General features: G+C 42.7%; 1 protein-coding gene across 4 annotated transcripts in view; it reads left to right on the top strand.

The window, feature by feature from the left end:
- Nucleotides 1–18758, top strand: part of ncam2 (neural cell adhesion molecule 2) — a 381752-nt gene that overhangs the window by 286894 nt on the left and 76100 nt on the right. For all 4 annotated transcript variants that reach the window (XM_030409972.1, XM_030409971.1, XM_030409970.1 and 1 more), the window contains 3 exons: nt 3261–3467; nt 9013–9156; nt 11507–11644. In XM_030409972.1, the coding sequence (XP_030265832.1) occupies nt 3261–3467; nt 9013–9156; nt 11507–11644 (489 nt within the window). The remainder of the gene's footprint in view (nt 1–3260; nt 3468–9012; nt 9157–11506; nt 11645–18758) is intronic.

Here is an 18758-nt window from a genome sequence, read left to right as displayed (position 1 = left end):
GATAATTTTGACATCATGTCGAGTTATGCACATATACATGCTGACCAGTGTGATCCCTCCCCGCTCAGCTCTTGTTTCTCTCGTAATATCTTCTTCCCCCGAAGATCTGAATCAATTACTGCCAGGGCTCTGGTGCCAGCCACCATGGGGACGAGTCCTTTGGCTTGTGCTCAGCTAATTTTGGCGCCATGGGGCACGTCTAGTCAATAATCTGCCTTGTGCAGGGTTGTGTTTGTTCGGTATTTCAGCTGTTTTATACTGCTCCCTCACTGCTACGGAGGGTCATAAACCTTCTGGATACAAAGACTTTCCAGACACAAAGCCTTGTTGCTTGGCCTGCTCTTATTTAAAATTTTATTTCCGTGTGCAATTCAGAATCAAGCCGAAACAAAGTGGGGTCGTCGGTTTCATCAGCATCTAACAAAAGCCGACAATCAGCCACCGCGCCGCCCTGTAGATGTTACGCTAGCACCTACGTAGAAAAAGCGATCAAAAGTGATCTTTCCACTCCACTGTCAGAAGAGTCAGTCATTCAGTGTTCCCTTTTGCCAAGAATGAGTAATAATGCCAGAGCTTATGCAGATTTTAAGAGCAGTTTGACAGAATTTTCAACCAGCTATTCATTCAGTTGTAAAGACACAGAGAGGGAGGCAGGGCTGAGCGTGGAAAACAGGGCAGCACGCTTCACACTCCCGTCTCCTCAGATCATCTGTGAAGCAAATGGCCTGTCACCATGCTAGCTGCATCAACTTTAACATATTTAGCTGTCTCCGCTGTCAAAAGACAGTAAAATGGTGAGGGGTGATAACGTTGTATTGCTAACAGGTATAAAGAGACGCCTGTAGCGATGCTAGACACTTATCTCTTCCCCACAAGTACCCACGTGAACCGCGAGGCTCCGGTGGGAAGCGACGTGTGAAGGAAGGCAGAGAGACGAGGAGAATGGCTTGTACTGTGATATGATTTTAGCAATGCTTCCTGTTTGAGTGCCTCATCAGATTTGTTGGCCTTGAAACTAACGAGCAGCAGGCACACACGCCAAGGATATGATGCTGATGGTTGTTGGAAACATTGTGATGACGATCAGTGTTGGCCTGCTGGGCTGTGAGCTGGAGCCCGCGTGTTTTTCTATGATGCAATGTGCAGGCATCAAGAGACGCTCTTCTGAAACAGCAAATTCATCATGATTTACCTTTATGTACTGGAGCGCCGTCAAGCTGAGAGACATGAGCTATTTACATAAGTGTTCACACTGGACAAATGTGTGTCCAGCAGAATCCTGGCCCACTTCGAGCCTTCTCCTCCTCGCGGTTCCACTTGAGAGCCCTTGAGATTAATCATCCCAATCCTCTGCTGCCGGCTGCTGAGCTGCCGGAGGTTAAAAACTTTGCTCAAGGGCATCTTGTCGTTTGTCACTGAAGGGAAAAGAGAGCATTCAAACTGCCTGCTTCCTGCTCTCTCTCTCCCCGTGGGTTATCTTTTGCCACAGGCGCTGTTGACTAAACTCGACACATATGTCACGAACTTTTACCGTTTCCATTTTCCGATCTTTTCGTTCCTTTGCAAGCGTGTTTGAGTCTAGTCAGGTCGCCTGTCTCTAAGGGACAGGACAAGCCTCTGTCCATCTCCTCTCTGTTTCAAGGCTCTGGCTGATTGATAGGCCCTGTAATGGCCCTCCACACTGACACTTTTATTTGCAGAATTTACAGGCAGAGGGCACCTGCTGCTTGCAGATGGCCCTATCATCTCCTACAGTAGCCAGATGAGTTCACGTTTCACGGGCTACATATGGACGCCATTTTAATCAGGGTTCAGGTTCGCTTTGGATCAGGCTGCTGTCTTTCTCTGTGTGTGTTTGTATATGCGCATAATCTTGGAAATTAAAGTGGAGTTTACAGCCTACATATGTCCCCGTTCCTTTACAGACTTATTAGCTATGTAAATCCAAGATTATGACATAATCATATAATTTCAGGCCGTCTGTTCCCCCAACGAGTTCCAACAACAGCGCTGGATGGTCCTTAGCTGTTCAGCAGACCAAAACGAGCAGCAGTGCCAGAGTATTGACATGTGAAAGCTTGGTGAAATATATGAGAATGAAAATAGGACACTAATTCGATGGCAGCCATGTATTTGCACACATCAGCCCCAAACATTAAACCCCTGACAGCTGAAGTGATTAATGATGATCATCACGTATCAATGCAATGTTCTCACTGCGGATACCAATTGACACCCAACCACCCACATAAACCCCTATGTAGACCACGTAGGCAACCTGGCAATGCCCCCCAATCCCCCAATTATTCAACATTCAAATCCTCAAACGGTGGCTCAGGACTGATGATATACAAACTGTTGTTTTGATAAAGCAGCATTTATTGACACCTATGTTGCCAATGCCTTTTAATCAAATAAAAAAAGTTGCAAATGCCACTGATTTAGGGTCAGGGTTATGCCAAATGTTGGACTAGTGTGAGGGTCCTGAAGTCCAACTGAGGCTTAATGGGCACCAATGCAAAAGAGAAATATTAAAGCAGGACTTTGCAATCAAGTAAGGCTCCAAGCATCCTATTTACCTGATTCTGACCTGTGGGGATTTTAAAGTTAAGAGCATCGCCAAATACAGCACAAGCAGATGGTTTAGCACAAGTTTGTTGACTGGGCCCCCTTAAAAAAAACCCTTGCAGGATCCCATCCAGCCTTTGGAACTCAGTCGGCAAAACTTTGCTTTCTAGAAAGTTCTGGGCAAAAGAGAGTACAATATTTGAAACAGTGCATTTGACACATACGCTGCATACACAAAGCAGGAGAACCAACCATCTGTTATCAAGCTGCATTGTTTTTCTGGACTTATTGTATGCTGAGCATCTTTCAGGCTGACTGACTTCATGCCAAGCGAATGTCACTCTTGGGCAATCCAGTGTTTTCACAAATAATCTTGGGACTGGGAGGTTATAGGCTCAACCTATCAGACCAATTTGGAAATTACATAAAGCTGTTGGAAGTCAACAAGAGGCAACTTGTTGCAAGGGAAGTAATAACTGTCTTCAGGCAGTTTAATGTCCTCAGCCTTCCTTAATAGATCCCAGGAGTGTGTGGGAGTAATCATGGAAGCATCTCTTTTCTGTGCATGAATGTAAACATGAAACAGGAGGCTGATTTTTTACACAGTCATGCCTTTCCTGGTAAAAGAGTAAAATTCACTCATCATAATCAGTTTATTTTATCTCTTTCCCTCACTCTGACCTTGCTCCTAGCTATTGGCGAACCAGTGAGGCTGGAGTGGTACAACCCTCAGGGTGAGCGCATCGTGGCCTCCAAGCGAATGGCACTCCACATGGAGACGTCACGATCCAGGCTCATCATTTACAACGCAATCATCGAGGACGCGGGTATCTACCGGTGCCAAGCCACTGACGCCAGCGGCCACACCGAGGAGGCCTCAGTCGTGCTGGAGATCTACCGTAAGCTTGACAGATGACGTGCACCCACACACACATTTGCCTGCAGATGCTCTGTGTTTGCCTCCTGAAGAGAAGTAGACAGGAAGACATGAAGTGAATAAACCTCTCATATTAGTGTTTGATCGCAGGGGTAGCCGGCCCATTCCCATTCCAGGCCTCGCCACAGCCACATGCTGCAGAGCCATGTGTACCTTTGACTTTGTGCGTGAGCTCATGTCTGAGTGTGTGTTACATTCATTCTTGTGATTAAAGTGTAATGACAGCTAGTAATGCCGTGGGACTGGGATCCTGCCAGGCATAATGAGGAATGTGGCACTGAGGCTAACCCGCCCTGCTGACCCATCACAATTTCTCGGGCAAAACTTAATGTTACGAGGCAGGGCTGGCTCAGTGGTTACAGGGACTGTCCCATCGCAGGTCCCATCCTCACGCTGAGCAGTGAATAAACCACCATTTGTCCTGTTAGAGTGTCCTTGAGAAAGATACAACTTAAACCCAAGCAGCTCATTCGTGTGATTTGCTGAGAATTGGACGAACCATGTGGGACCAGAACTGCAGCAACACTGAGATCATGTTCTCTTGAGTTTTTTCTGTAGAGCTTTAAGCAACCGAGGGTAGAGTTAAATTGCAGAACTAAAATGGAATTGTCCAATAAAATCATTCAAGTATTTCAGATGCGGACTTTATATTTGATGTCTTGTAAAAGCTTTCTTTGGAGTGTTGTGTAGAACTGACTCCAACTCAGTTTCACTTACAGTTGAAACACTCTCCTCGGGTCACCCATCACCCCAACAGATGAGCAACTCATGCCAAGTTATTCGGTTTCAAAACAATGGTTTAAGGCTGTTTATGATGCAGGCTTTGGGCTTTGGTCTTCCTCCATTGGAATTGTCCTCACAGGGATAAATAAAGTTGTACTGAATCAAATTTACTGCAACAATATGGATGTGAAAATGGTAATTTATGATTCAAAATTCAACAAAAGCACGTTTTAATGCGCTGATGAAATCGTGTGTCCACACACTGTGTCCAGTCCTTTCTTTGTACATGGAGTTTGCATTTGATAATGATCAATGACGATGATATAGTTTTCCCTCTGCCTCATTGAGAGAGAGAAAGAAAAAGAGGAGCGCACTGAAAAAATACTGCCCTTCACCTGTTTGTATTCTTTCCATGTCTCTGAAATAATTGACAGATTACAGTGCAGGTAAGATGTCGATTTGACTATCCAAGGATTATTTACCGTTCTATTTTTTTCCACACTTGATGTGGTTGAATAGACTAGACTCAAGGTGCACTGGACTTAACACATGGAAACAACAGCTTACTTTATAAGGGGGTCACAGAACAAAGCCTAACTAGACTAAATATAGTTGGGAATGTTGCAATTATCATTAAAATCTTCTGATGTCTATATTATGTAACATGTTCCAGAGGATGTCCTAGATATGTTTCCGAGCAAAAATTGGTCATTATTATCTCAGACAGACTATAATCTAATTGCTTGTGAATTACCAGTGAGGTGTCACCACAGTAACACATGCCTGGTGGCTTCCATCTACAACCTAGATTAACATTATAATGGATACGGAGTGTGTGTGTACATGCCTCACATAAAATCCAAGTGAAGTCTGAGATGCGAATAACCCAAAATTCTCAGATACACCAGAACTTTGATCAGGAGACTTCCACAAGTTTAATTGGAGAAATGTCAAGGTACAAGGATTCAGTTCACACACACACAGACACACACACACACACAAACACACACGCATTACATGTATGTGCGCTCACTCTGGAAGTCATCACCCGCTGTGTGGTTGCCTTTTTCATCCTCGCCCAGTGAACCATTAGGGGAGACATCACAGCCTCAATCACACCTGCCACCACTCAGCCTTCGCCTCATTCACCACATAACCAGCTCCCTAAAACCATTGTTTCCATGGCAACTGGGCGTCACTCACTCGGGCCCCTCGGCGTAGATTGCATGTGCAGCATGCGGATGAAAACCTGCCTAAAGCTCCAGACAGCCATTCTGCCAGCGAACACAGTGGGAGCATACGAGGACTCCTCGGGCGGTGCACGGGCATGTGTGCTACAACATGTTGTACATGAAATTCATGACCTGTGGGAGGGAATGTGTTGACATCTCCATGATGGCTGTTATAATAATGCTACATACAGTGGCAGATAGGCTTTAAATCCAAAACAGGTGCCTAGATCTCAGACAAGCATTAAGAAAAGCTGCTTGCTGACTTCTCTGGTCATTGGCACTAAGGATAGTGATGCTGTTGGTCGGCCGGGCCACCACTTTAAGTCTTCAGTAAAACACCTCAACAATATTCGATCAATTGGCAATACATTTTATACAAACTTCCCGGATATTTTGATGATTCCCAGACTATTCCTCCAGCACCGCATTTTAGGCTTTTAGTGAAGTATCTCAACAACGACTGGATGGATTACCATGACATTTTATACAGACATGTGGGTCAAATTTTAACTTTAATTTATTAACCCCTCCCCAGAGAATTAAGCTGAAAGCCTCCTATGATCCCCAAACACTGCAGTTCGAGTCAAATGTTTCTACAAACATCAGACTCATTGCAATGAAAATTTGTGCAAACATTCATGCTCCCACCGACTTTGGTGATCCCAGTTATTCCTCCTGTCTTCCAATGAGGTTTGAATTCAGAGCTTTGAGTGCAACAACTACTGGATGGATTACAATGAAATCTGATGCAAACAGTCATGGTCCACAAATAATTAGCCCCTAATGTCTTTGTTGATCTCCTGGATTGTTAAAGTACCAACTTTAACTAAGATCCCGTAAAATATCTTCTATATAATCATTTACAAAATAAGTTGGGACAAATATACATGGTCCCAGAGGATAGACACTAAAGACTTCTCTAACCCCCTAATTTGCTGTAGTACTACCATGTGATTAGTAGATTTGCAGATGGATTGCCATGAAATTTTGTATAAATATTCATGTTCCCAAGGGGATGGACCCTATCATGTCTTTGGTGACCTCCCAGGGCCACAAGCAGGTCAAAAATGTAACTAATCCAGTAAAATATTTCTACATCTACAGTAAATTTCTACAATTGTATTTCACACATTAATAGACCCCAGAGGATGAAGCCAATTGACTTGGAATCTCCTAATAGCATTATCATTGCTAGCATGTAGCATGCTTACATTAGCTTTCTTGCTCCAATCATTGCTGTGCTTAAAATACAACCTCACAGAGATGCTAGCATGGTCTTGTCCTTGGATAAAACTCTTGCTGCTCCACACAGAAGATGATAATTCACTGACAGCAAAATTGAAAAATTGCTTTGAATGAGCTGCAGCAGTTCGGCACCTTTGCAGCCATCCAAGGTGGTGGAATAATCATAATGAACTAAGCCATTGCGATGTCAGAGCCAGCTCCTTCCATTTCCCCTTAGTTTATTAATGGACAAAGCAATAATGATGCACAAGCCCCATTTTACCCAAACCAGCAAAATTGCTCGATAAAGACAGGAACAAATCTTCATTCCAGTTGAGAGAGGTCCAGGGAAATTGGCTCGTCGACATATCAGACAGTTATCCTCCCGGTGATGTGTAGGCGAACGACGAAAGAGAAACTTCGGAGTACTGAGTATATTCTCAATTTCCCAGTGTCAAGTGTGCAGTAGAGTGTTACTCTGGAGAGGATGTTTCCCTTACTGATTCTCTTGTAGAGCAGTGTGACAACAAAAGAGAAAGGAAATGAATACAAACAGAGGGAACAAGTGACACCAGAAGTGTTCAGACCTGAGAGAGAGAAAGATAGAGAGAGAGAGACGGAGTGAGTAAAAGAGCAACAGATCTTGGAAATAAAAAGAAGAACACAAATAGATAATGATAAAAAATAACGATAAAAAAACCAACAAAGTGAATGACAAAAAACATGCAAAGGCATCCTTGAAGTTAATGAAGACACTGAGATGCCAGGCACGTTCACAGGCGGAGGGTGCAGTCGGGGAGAGAAAGCTCATTTTAGGGAGCAGCCTGGCATAAATCACGCTGCAAAATGCTAATGCCGAAGTCTCGCTAACGGAAGGGACTGATAGGGGAGCTGTCGCTGATTTATTCACACCTTCGCAATACAGAACGTAGATGATAGCAGGTGGTTGCAGGGTGAGCGATGCCAGCACCGGCACACATCAAAGTCTGCTATCCGAACAAAAGACGAGGTTCGGAGAACAATCACGTGCTGTTTGTGGAGACGTGCTGGTCCAAGAGCAGTTTCCTCATAAAACGCGATTTGTCAAAGCACGAAATGTTTGTCAAGACACCCGCTACAAACTGACACAGGGTGGAATCTATTATTTCAGCACTCTCTTCAAAGCAGGATAAAGTGAGTCAAAGGCTGCCTGTGTTCTTGCCCAATTTGGCAAACAGAGAGGCTGCAGAATATCTCAGTTCATTGATTTTTCTTTTTTTTTCTTGTTGTCATGGTTGTGATTGGCAGCAAGTAAAATGGCCACCCCTCTGTCTCCTGCGCCGTCTCACCAGAAACGCTTTATCTGTATCCCGGAGAACTGTCAAAGCAGGATTTGGCTTTTGTTGTATTTGCTTTTGTGAGTGCCCGCATATGCTCAATTTCCTGTGAACTCATTGTTTCTCATGTGCCTGTTCCTTAATACTTTATATCTGTATTGTGAGGCATTACGTCACAGCTCATGGATTGCTGCATGGTTTTTGTTGGTCCGTCTATTATTTTGTTCAACAGTCCACCGCTTTTGCCCAGACATATAATATGAAATGTATTAAAAACTATCCCATGAAGTGACAAATCATCCTTTGACTTATTATTCATCTCCATAATCAGGTCAGAGTTTTTAATTTGTCCATTTCGTTTATGAGCACATACAAGCAAAACTAACATCATTACCGTAATTTAGCACTCAGTAGTTTGGATTTAGTGCTGTTAAGTAAGGTGAGGAGCAGACACTTGGTTGAAATGAGTATCCAGTACAGAAAATGTACTTTTTATATGAGTATTATCCAAATAAAAGGCATCAATATCCATGCTTGTGATGGTGGAAAACCCAAATTTGGAATATTTATTGGAACCTTGATCCGTAAATTGTTCCCTTACTCTTGTGTTTGAAAAACAGTTTTATTTCTATTTCTTGCAGCCAATGTTCCAGGGCTTTTCATGACAGTAATGCATGGTACCAGGTGTCCAAATAGAGGCCAGCCCAGCACTTACCTCTGCATTATCAACAAAACGACCTTAAAAAGGCAACTACACAACTTACTAGATGCCACCCAGACAGAAAATTGCAGGGAAATGTATTTTAAAGTGACTTTTCCAAACCCCTCACCCCAAATTCAGTCTCAAAACAGTCACACTTAACAGGCTCGTAAAAGCACAGCAGTTTTTTTTTTCCTCTGATTTTCCTTTTGATGTTCAGACCTGTATTTAATTGTATTTAATTGTCTGCTCCGAGTACTCAGAGTAAAGAAAAAAAACCCTGCTCCGTCTCCATCTCGTTTGATCTCACAGAGAGGCTGACGTTTCGGGATGTTCAGTCACCGCAGGAGTTCCGCCACGGTGAGACGGCGGAGGTGGTGTGTGATGTCATTAGTTCGCCGGTCCCCGTGGTCGTGTGGTACTACCAGGACAAAGAGATCACAGAGGAGCACCACAGTAAGTTCTCATGACCTTATTTCACAATTAAATCACTTTATTTACCTTGACTGCTGTTGTTTTTGATAAGTTTATTGAATATATCTTCTCTTTTTCGAGACGACTGAATCGGAGGAGGGATATATCTGCATAGATATTCATACTTTTGTAAAGAAAAATAAGGTTATCACTGGTTGATTTACTTAAATTGTGCTCAAAGGTCAGAGTAGTTTAGTCAATCAGAAAACAGATGGTGTTAAATGTTATTCTCTGGAGAAAATAGGTGAAATATGTTAATTTAATGATGAATTCCGTGAAAATGAAACCCGGTGTAATAAACCTGATACTCTTATTAATTAATTACTTAATTATTACTTAATTGCATTTTGAAGAGTCAGATAAATAGTAACTAATGTTTAAAGTATTTGTAACTAATGACTACGGAGTAACTACTCACTGCAAAACATTTCACTTTACTCAGTTTCACTTCACTTAAGGGTGCACAGAAAGAGTTACTAATGATTAAATACTCAGAAATTAATGAGTGGTCACCAGTTAATGATACTCAACAGCTGATTCCTAGAACGTATCATTACCTAGTGATTCATTAATATAGTATCTCCCAATCTGATCTCTAGTAACTCATTGTTATCTGCTATATAGAGCACCTTATTCTAAAATGTTACCTTGTGTTTTACTTGGTTGCTTTTACTGAAGGCAATGAAAATGCATTTTTACTGTCGGAGTGATGGTGTCTAATATGATCCCAATGCAACAAAAAATGTTTTTTTCGTCTTTGTACTTTCGTTTACTATCTTGATTTCTGCATTTAGAGTTTTCCCCTTTCCTTTTTTTACTTGTTTGAGTCAGGATTTAGAAATAAATCCAACCAGTCGTCTTGAAAAGATTAGTTTGGTTTTGAGTGTTTAATTAATTAATGCTCAGTGTAGTTTTATTGTTTTTGTCTTGTCAGTTCTTAATTCAGCCTTAAGTATTCAATGATGTCAAACAAAGATTAACAATCAAAAACAAGTTTTCTGGGGCTTTAAGGAGTAATGTTTGTATTTTAAATAGCAGGGTCGATATGAAGTATATGATAGAGGAGCTGCACACAACATTGCTCAGCAAACTGTGTAACTGATGTTGGTTATTCCAGCAGTCGATCACGATGGTAATCAAAGTTGCAAGTAAGCAGCAATCTCAGAAGGATTACATTTCGAATATAAACCCGCCAAACACACTCGATTATTGAGAGAGAAAAACGCTCATTGAAAAGACGTGCTAATGTGCCAAAAATTACTATTCTCTAGGAAATGCTATTTACTCCTTTTGTGCGGTTTCACAATAAGACAAGGATATCAAATTCTTTGAATAGAAAACCCCATCAGCCCCAGAGGAGGCGCGTAACTTGGACAGAAACCATGTTAACAAGCGAATGAGAGAATGGATTATGGAGCAGTTGGATGGTGACATTTTGAAGATGCTGCATCCCAGGAGATGAAGTGCAAAAGAGCTATTTCCATCAGATTGTTTTTTATAAAAAGCCGCTCACGACAATACAGTAATTCACAATCGCATTGTCAATCACGTTCCAACCAATTTGATCTAAAGCTGCATCTCCATTCAATCGATCTCCTTTCAGCTGCTTCGGCGGTGTTAAATATCAGGAGGGCGGTCTGTTTAATCTGTATAAGAAGACAGACAGAGGAAGGAGGCACTCAGAGGACAGATTCACTTTCAGTAATATTATTTTCTGATAAAATAGCTGGAACCAGAAGACTTGGATTCATTATTTCCTCCCTGATTTACAACTCCCTACACCACTTCCCCGTCCTCCTTCCTGACAAAATGCATGCCTGAACACTGATTAGAAAGAGTGACCCCTTGAATCTGTCACGTTTCTTAATTGAAATTCAAATCTTCAGAGCCACAGTGATGATGAAACATGACGAAGAAGCGATCTTTTTTTCTTTCTTTTTTTTTTTAATCATTTCACTCTAATTACAATGCGTGGTTATAAATATCTTTGCTTGGGAGAAATGAGATAGGGCGCCTCATCACTCCTGGCCAATCTCGCGGCGGCCACAATGAGAGAGGGAGAGACCGCAGACGATTTGGAACTGTAATTGCGCGAGTGTTTATCTATGCAGACTTTATCAGGTAAATGTGCTGGAGTGAAGATTGACAGTCGAGCTACTGAGGAGTGGAGATGGCAATTTTCCACCGCTGTTTTCCTAACTTTCTTATCTCGCCTCTCTCTCTATCATACACTGTTGTTCTTTTGTCGTTCCCTCCTCCCCGCTCTCTCTCCTCTTCCTGTCTTCGCCCGGCTTCCTCGTCCGTCCTCCTCCTCTTCCCCCGTGCTGTGAAGGCAGGTTCCAGGTGCTGGCAAACAACAACCTGCAGATTCATCAGGTGACCAAGGCTGACGAGGGCGTGTACCGCTGCGAGGCCAGCGTCGAGGCCCGTGGCGAGATCGACTTTGTGGACATCGCTGTGGTGGTGAACGGTGAGTTACATTTTGAGTCAGTATTTTAAGATAAGCAACAATACAGTGCAGTGTTTGAAAAGTGGAGACTGAGGCTGTTTTATGCCAGTAAAGCAAGATTTTTAAAAATAATATCCAAACTTTTAGTTCATTGTCCACAAACTTGGCCTTTTCCTATCGGCTCCTTGCTGACGTTGAGCAGTAGATTGTTCTCTGCAAAGTTGTTGATTTCCTCCTGATATGAAATCTCACCATTGTTTTCAAAGTGGCAAATGTTGATGGTGTTGTCACATACATCAGTTCTCCCGACTTTTGGAAGGGCAGTCATCTGTGTAGAGTGTGAACAGAAGGGGGCTTAGCACATTGCCTTGGGGGGCTCCGGCGTCGAGCACTGTCGCAGATGAGGTGCGACTGTCAATCCGAACTGTTGAACTGACATTTGCCTGAGTAAGTCCAATATCCAATTGCAGAGAGCATTCTCAAGTTTTCCAAACAGCTTCATGGGAAGTATTTCATGCCAAGCTGAAGTCAAAAAACAGTATTATGATGTAAGGTGCAAGGTGGACTGAGTCCTAGAACTGTTTCTTACAAAGACATTGTTGCAGCGACTTAATTAGAGGCCCAATATTAACCACTGGCCCCTTCTACTTTTAGTTTCCTCTTGGGAGGGATTTTGGAAATTTTTGTCTCCCAAGATTGGGTTATTTTTTGTGGCACCCAAGTCTCCGACACTCTACCCTTTTCTCTAACTTTGGATTTATGGTTACTGAAATTGAAAAAGCAAGATCTCATTTTGTGATTTCACAGGTTACAGGTGATACTTTATCTTTGCTCTGCAGTCTTTACTTTGAACCAAACATTCTTGTTCTTGTCAGGGCTGAAAATGCTCAGGAGGAAGAGTCTTGAATGGCTCAAAATTGCACAGGCACTCTTGTAAACCAGCAGCGGGGTTGACTTTTGTTGTGGAGCATAATCCTCTTAGAGTGACATAACCCAGTAAACAATCTTGTTCCTGAGTTACAATCAGGATACATCTCATTTATTACGAACCTAGTCTTCAGTATGGAGCTTTAGAGAAAGCTGTACAGGTAGATTCCCAGCACTTCACACGGTGTCGACAGATTAGCATGCATCAGGGATTCTTCTGCTGACACACGTTTTGTTGTTGATGTTAAACATCACTCATTATCTTCTTTGTGAAGAGTCTGCAGGTGCTGAAGGTTCAAAGCAGAATAACTGAGCGGGGATAGTGTACACAGGAGGAGCTGGTTGCAAAATGGAATGATGACATTTTAAAGATTGTATTAATAAGAATGATTTGTTAAACAACTTGTTCCTGAATATGAAGACACATTCAAGATGTCATGTTGTTGAGCCTGCTGCCGCACAAATGTAACAGTGTTTTGTCAACCCATTTCAGAGCTTGTTTACAGTGTTTTAATCCTCTGCCGAGTCGGGTCAACGACTCTGGTAACAGCATCGACTGATGCGCAGAAACCGAGCTGAGTTCATTTTGAATGTGACCTTGGGTTGTAGCATCAAAACACAGTTGTCAGCTTTGACAGATTCTGCTCCACTGACGCAGATTAGTTCATCAGTGGCACACTGAGAGCACCGTCACTCTGCTCTTTCTGCCATTACTGGTGTGACTTCTTTTCTCTGTAATTCTTTAGTGTGATTGAAAATTTCAATTAGCGATGGCTTTGGGCTCTGTGGCCCAAAAATCGACGGATGTCATTTTAATTTTCTCATTTGTCCTCATTTACAGCGAGTCACCTGAGACTGCTGAAGTGATTGAAATGTGATTTCACTAAGACCACGAGCGTCTTGTAACGCTTGAACAGCTGCAATATTGTCTCTGCCTATGTAATTCTCTCTCACCTAATGTAATAGCAGCGCGGCCCTCCGCCCAAAAACTATGAATTGCGTTCAATTTAGCACACCACTTACCTCACTTCTGAGGAAGATCCAATAAGCCTGCTCAATGAGGCACGACCTATTATTACAGAGACACGACACTTGCCATGCGGTGCTGAGACGGGACGGTCTGCCGAGCGCTTCGCCGTGTGTCCTGAGGACTGCACACTCTCCGAGGGGAGTTGAAAGTGAACCTCACTTTGCCTCGAGGAGACTCATCCTGTCCAGTCCCTGAAGGCCCGCGCATTTAAGCCGAGCCTGGAGGAGACAAGATCTGATTTATGGAAACACCATTTGGGCTGCATGAAAAATATGAAGTACTTGGAGGAAACTAACACTTGATGAAACTGATGAGTTCGTCCAGTATAGTGCTGCCAGGCAGACATCTGTTACAGCAGCGATGGACTTATATCTTATTTATATCAGTATTCAAAATAGGTTGTTAAACCTTTTTTTCTATTTTAATTCTCTCATATGTTTCAATTTATTTCACTTAAAGTTGCTATAATCAGTGTTTTAATTAAGAATGATTCAAATGCTGTGGAATGTGAAAAAGATCATTAAATATACACCCTGCAGTTTCTTTTAGCTCTATGAAGGGTTTGAGTTTCTTTCAGCTCATTATTTTGGTTTTTACAAATGCAACACTAATGCTAAGGTTCATGACGGAATATTAGAGCGCATTATACGAGCATATATAATATAAGAGAACATGAAGTTGAGTTTAATCTAAGAGAATTTATCTCATAGTTTTGGTTTGCAGTTATTATCTACATTATCTACTGCTGATTGTAGCTAGTTAGTTCATCCAGTTAGCCTTGCAGGCAGTGTCTGTGTGTAAGTTTGTCTCCTACAGTATCAGACATCAGTTTCTTTTCCAAGGTCACCTGTCATCCTCTGGTGTAGAGAAACTTTTAGCTAAGCTTCTGGCATAAAAGAGAGCTTGTCTGAAGGTGACAGAGATGGAAAGGGACGCTTTCCTAAATGCCACCTAGTGTCATGGGGCAGGTAAACATAAGCTGTCCACTTTTGTCAGCAGAAAGCCACAAAATGTTGTTCCATCAACTCAGATCCTGGCGGTAATGCTCAGACTTCAACCACACCTGCCTCTCTTCTCGTATTGCGCATTTCTGCACATACGTGAAGGACGAGGACTGTCTTCTCCCCGGATCAGATCTCAAACTAATGCATTTCTTATCCAGCTTGTTTGCTTGTTGTACAACGGCAGCCACTTTGGTCTCAGGAGTCTATAGAGTCCCTTTGAAGTTGTTTTCAGTGCACCGAGCCGTGTTGCAACTAGCATATAGGCTCAGCCATTCGCACAAGAAGCCCCATGCGAAACATTTCCATTTGCTGCTCTGAAGCAAGAGGTGTAAATCTCTTCCTACTTGGAGAATTCACTGGGATTATTTTCCTTCTATGGGTTCCATTCATGAGGCCATGGTGGAGCAATAAATCCCATTTTAGGTGAGGATTTCCAAAATAACAGGAAGCCACCGGGGTTACCCGAGAATATACAGTATCGACAACAACCAGGGCTGGTCGAACAACACAGAGGCCCTGAACACAAGCAGATAGAGATAGAGTAGATTGCTAGGAGGCTCAGATATGTCAATGAGGGAAAAAGACTGCACTGCATGTTTTATCAATCAGCTGTGGACACTGAACTGCACCGTGTTGCAGTGCCTGGGGATATGGCATGGAGGTAAACAAGCTGATAAAAGCAGTACCAGAAACACACCTTTTCTCTGTCTGGAGACCCCTGGAGGAAGTATAGAGAACAAAGGATGAGCACTAAATGGATGTAGCTACCGGGCGTCGTCAGGCTCCACATCATCTCCTGAGGTCCAGCATTCAGCACTTCAAACTCTCTTCTGTGCCAAAGTCAGGATGGACATTGATTCTTGCCCACACAGGAGCAGGGAGGGAGATGGATCTGGACACCTTGCTGCACAAATCCTCATGGACTGCTTTTTGGACTCCTCTCACAGTATGCTGTCATGCTTCTTTCTTTGCTGGACTTCACTATTTGCTGCATGTGATGTGATCACTGAGGTTTATGTAAGAAAAATGGTTCTAAACCTTAGAACAAAGCATTTTGTGTAAAATAGGGGTGCTACATGCTTTGGCATTTTGCAGTAGCTAATAGCACTAAATGTGTGTTAAGCCCCCTGCCATGGAGCTAACGGTCTGCCAATTCTGCCTGGACTGGAAGCTCCCTTTGAAAATAGTCTCCAAGAAGAACAACACCAATTTTGACCATAAGGAATACAGTCAGCAGGTGGTTTTCTTGCTGGGTTTGGGTCCTGGTACCCTGGGGCCGAGTCAGCGAGCAGGACCACTGACTAGCTAACAGCAGATACATTTATCTGCACTTAGGAATCACTTCAGTAATAAAGCTTTTGGTATAAGTCCATCTGGGAAATTCATAAATCATCCTGGTACTTAAACTGACCTCCATTGTTCTTGGAAGCTTTGCACGGGCCTGGTACAGATGTAAACAGTGATGTTAGTTAGCATTTACTTTAACCACATGCAAAGCTAACACTATCCGTCCAGAGTGGAGGCAGAACAGCTGAAGGACTTCAGAAAATACTTTCTGCCCCCAGAAACGATACGATTTGCCGGTGTCCGCCTTTTTACACATCAGCATCATACAAATTAAGAAAGGGTTTATTGGAAGTTGGAAGCTAGCAAGCTAGTTAGCTTCAGAGACTGTTTGGAGGGCTCATGTAGCCCTAACACTTTACTCTACCCCTCTATCCCAGCAAGAATCAGGACACCCAAGCTCGAGGCATGACCGCAGAAAACGGGGTAGGGCTAAGTGATTCAAAATGAATCGCAGTGTGTAGTGTCAAGTTTTGTCGCCCTATAACATTGTCACCATACCTCCCCTTTCACTCACGTCATAGTTACTACAACCAGTAAAGAGCTACTTGAATGTAAGAGTGTTGTTTTAGTGTCTTGCTTAAATGACAGACGCTGTTGTTTCCATTGGCAGGACAGTTCAGATTAAACATGTGTATGGTCAACATATTAAGAGCGCTGACCAACACTACCTAGTTACATTTTCATTTTCAATCCAGTTCAAATGCATGTAAGAAATCTGAAGCTGCATAAGAGTTACATTTATGTAACCGACACTAACGACTGAATGACAAAGGGCCCTAAATTTGACAGATAGATGATGCTGGCAAAGTGAAGTATTCCATCTCTGTAAAGTTCTTAAGAAGCCCCTCAGGACAACCTCAAGGCACTCAGCCAACTTTAGTTTAAGGACTCAATTAGAAGAGTCGTGTTGAATGATGCTGTCAAGGAAAAAGCAGATAATCAGGACAGTTTTCAGCTTTTGCTGCATGAGAGGTCTCTTGCCTCTGAAGGATCGTGCCTCAAATTGAAATAGAAAACTTCTGGTGTATGTGAAGGTTGCCCTTGAATAATTTATTTGTGTTCAAACAGCAGTCAACAAGATTTTCCTTTTGTATTTCCTGATTAGTGGGTGGTGCACAGCCAATCCCCAGCTGTGTCTTTATGGTGGATTTTAATTGTAAACCACAATTGAACCTGCTCATCATCCTCGAATCGGGCGACACACAAAGTCACATTGAGCACGTAGCAGAAATGCATGCTGTTCTTTTGACACCGTGTTTCAGAAAAAGGTGTCAGTTCTGACTACTTCAGCAAAGTGTTTACAGACTTTCTCTTTGACCAGTCATGCAGAACAATATTTGTCTGGAAGCCAGGCTGAACTAACTTACTGTATAACCCCCCTCCTCCCATGTGATGGTATGAATATTCATGGGTCAGTTGATAAAAGAGTGGTGTCTTGCCCATAAGCACTGACCAGCTGCAGCTCATGGACTCCAGTGTATTATCAAAGAGGGCTGTAGATGAGTGTGATGGCGTACCAAGGAAGAGGGGCCACCCACTGAATGGTTAATCATCCTGAGGGCTAAAGAGCTGAGTGTGCACGAGGGTGGAGAGCATGTCAGGGAGTGATCTCAGAAGTTATCATGAGAGGAGTTGTGTAAGACATTCATCCACTGAGGAGCAACAAGCTTAAAAATAAGGGTTATTGTCGACATAATTGGGTAATTTACAGACAAATTCACCCTCAGTTAGCTTTGAATCTGTAACACAATAGTCCCCTTCTGTCCCTGTCTCTGCCTCTGTTAGCACAGTTTATCATGGATATGTTTGTCCTTCCTGTCATGACATGCAGCAATTTTTCATCACAGAACGCTGAGGGGAATCCTATGAAATGAGACGTAATTCAGGTAGACAAACATTTATATCATCCGCTCTGTGATAGCTGAACCAGATAGAGTCGTAGATGTCACACTGGCTAACGTAGGTGCCATGAAATTTACAAACCTGGCCTGCTAGGTGCAGGTCAGTTAGCATCTCTTACTTTCTGTGCTTGCCAAATACTGATGTTTTGGGTTCGGAGGCTGTGAATGAGACTCGCCAATCAACTATCTTAGAAACTGGACTTTCAAGTAAAAGGCTACAGAGACTGAAGACTGGAAGTTGGGGGAAACCATGTCTGTGTGAAATATAGATGGAGCTTCCTGGTCTGAACGCTGTAGCAAATATGAAAATGCTCTAAAACTGCATTCTTACTAAGAACTGGCAAAAGGTGAGTCCACTGGTTTCAAAAAGAAGTTTGATTGTATGTAAGCTTATGAGAAAACGGCTCTTATCTCACTTGATTTAGTACCTCAGGAACCGTTTTCCATAGAAATCTATGCTCTCAATCGCTAGTTTCAAGTCTTCTTCAGTACAGCGCGATGTTGATTTTGTAAGTCACGGTCCGATGATGGCTTAATACTAAACCCCAAGGCTTCAAAACGGTAGTCGACAAACCAGTTGGTAACTATTTGGAGGGAGCTGCCAGCCTGGTTCTCTCCCAAGGGAACAAAATCCACCTACAACGTTTCTAAAGCTCACTGATTATGTAAATTATATCATTTCTTGACCTTTAAAGGTGCACTAGGTGGATGTTCTTACGTTTGGACGGATGTTTCCCGTCTTTCCAGCCTTTATGCTAAGCTAAGCTAACCGGCTAATGTCTTCAACTACAGGCGAGAGAGTGGTATTGATCTTCTAATCCATCTCTGGGCAAGGAATCAAATCATTCCTGTAATCTAACTGCTGCTTTAATGTAAATCATGTGGGACTGATTATTAAAGAGGCTGTGATCATAACTCAAATATAT

Source organism: Sparus aurata, chromosome 24 (assembly GCF_900880675.1).
Source record: "Sparus aurata chromosome 24, fSpaAur1.1, whole genome shotgun sequence".
Lineage (NCBI taxonomy): Eukaryota > Metazoa > Chordata > Actinopteri > Spariformes > Sparidae > Sparus > Sparus aurata.
This window is presented reverse-complemented; position numbering and strand designations above follow the sequence as displayed.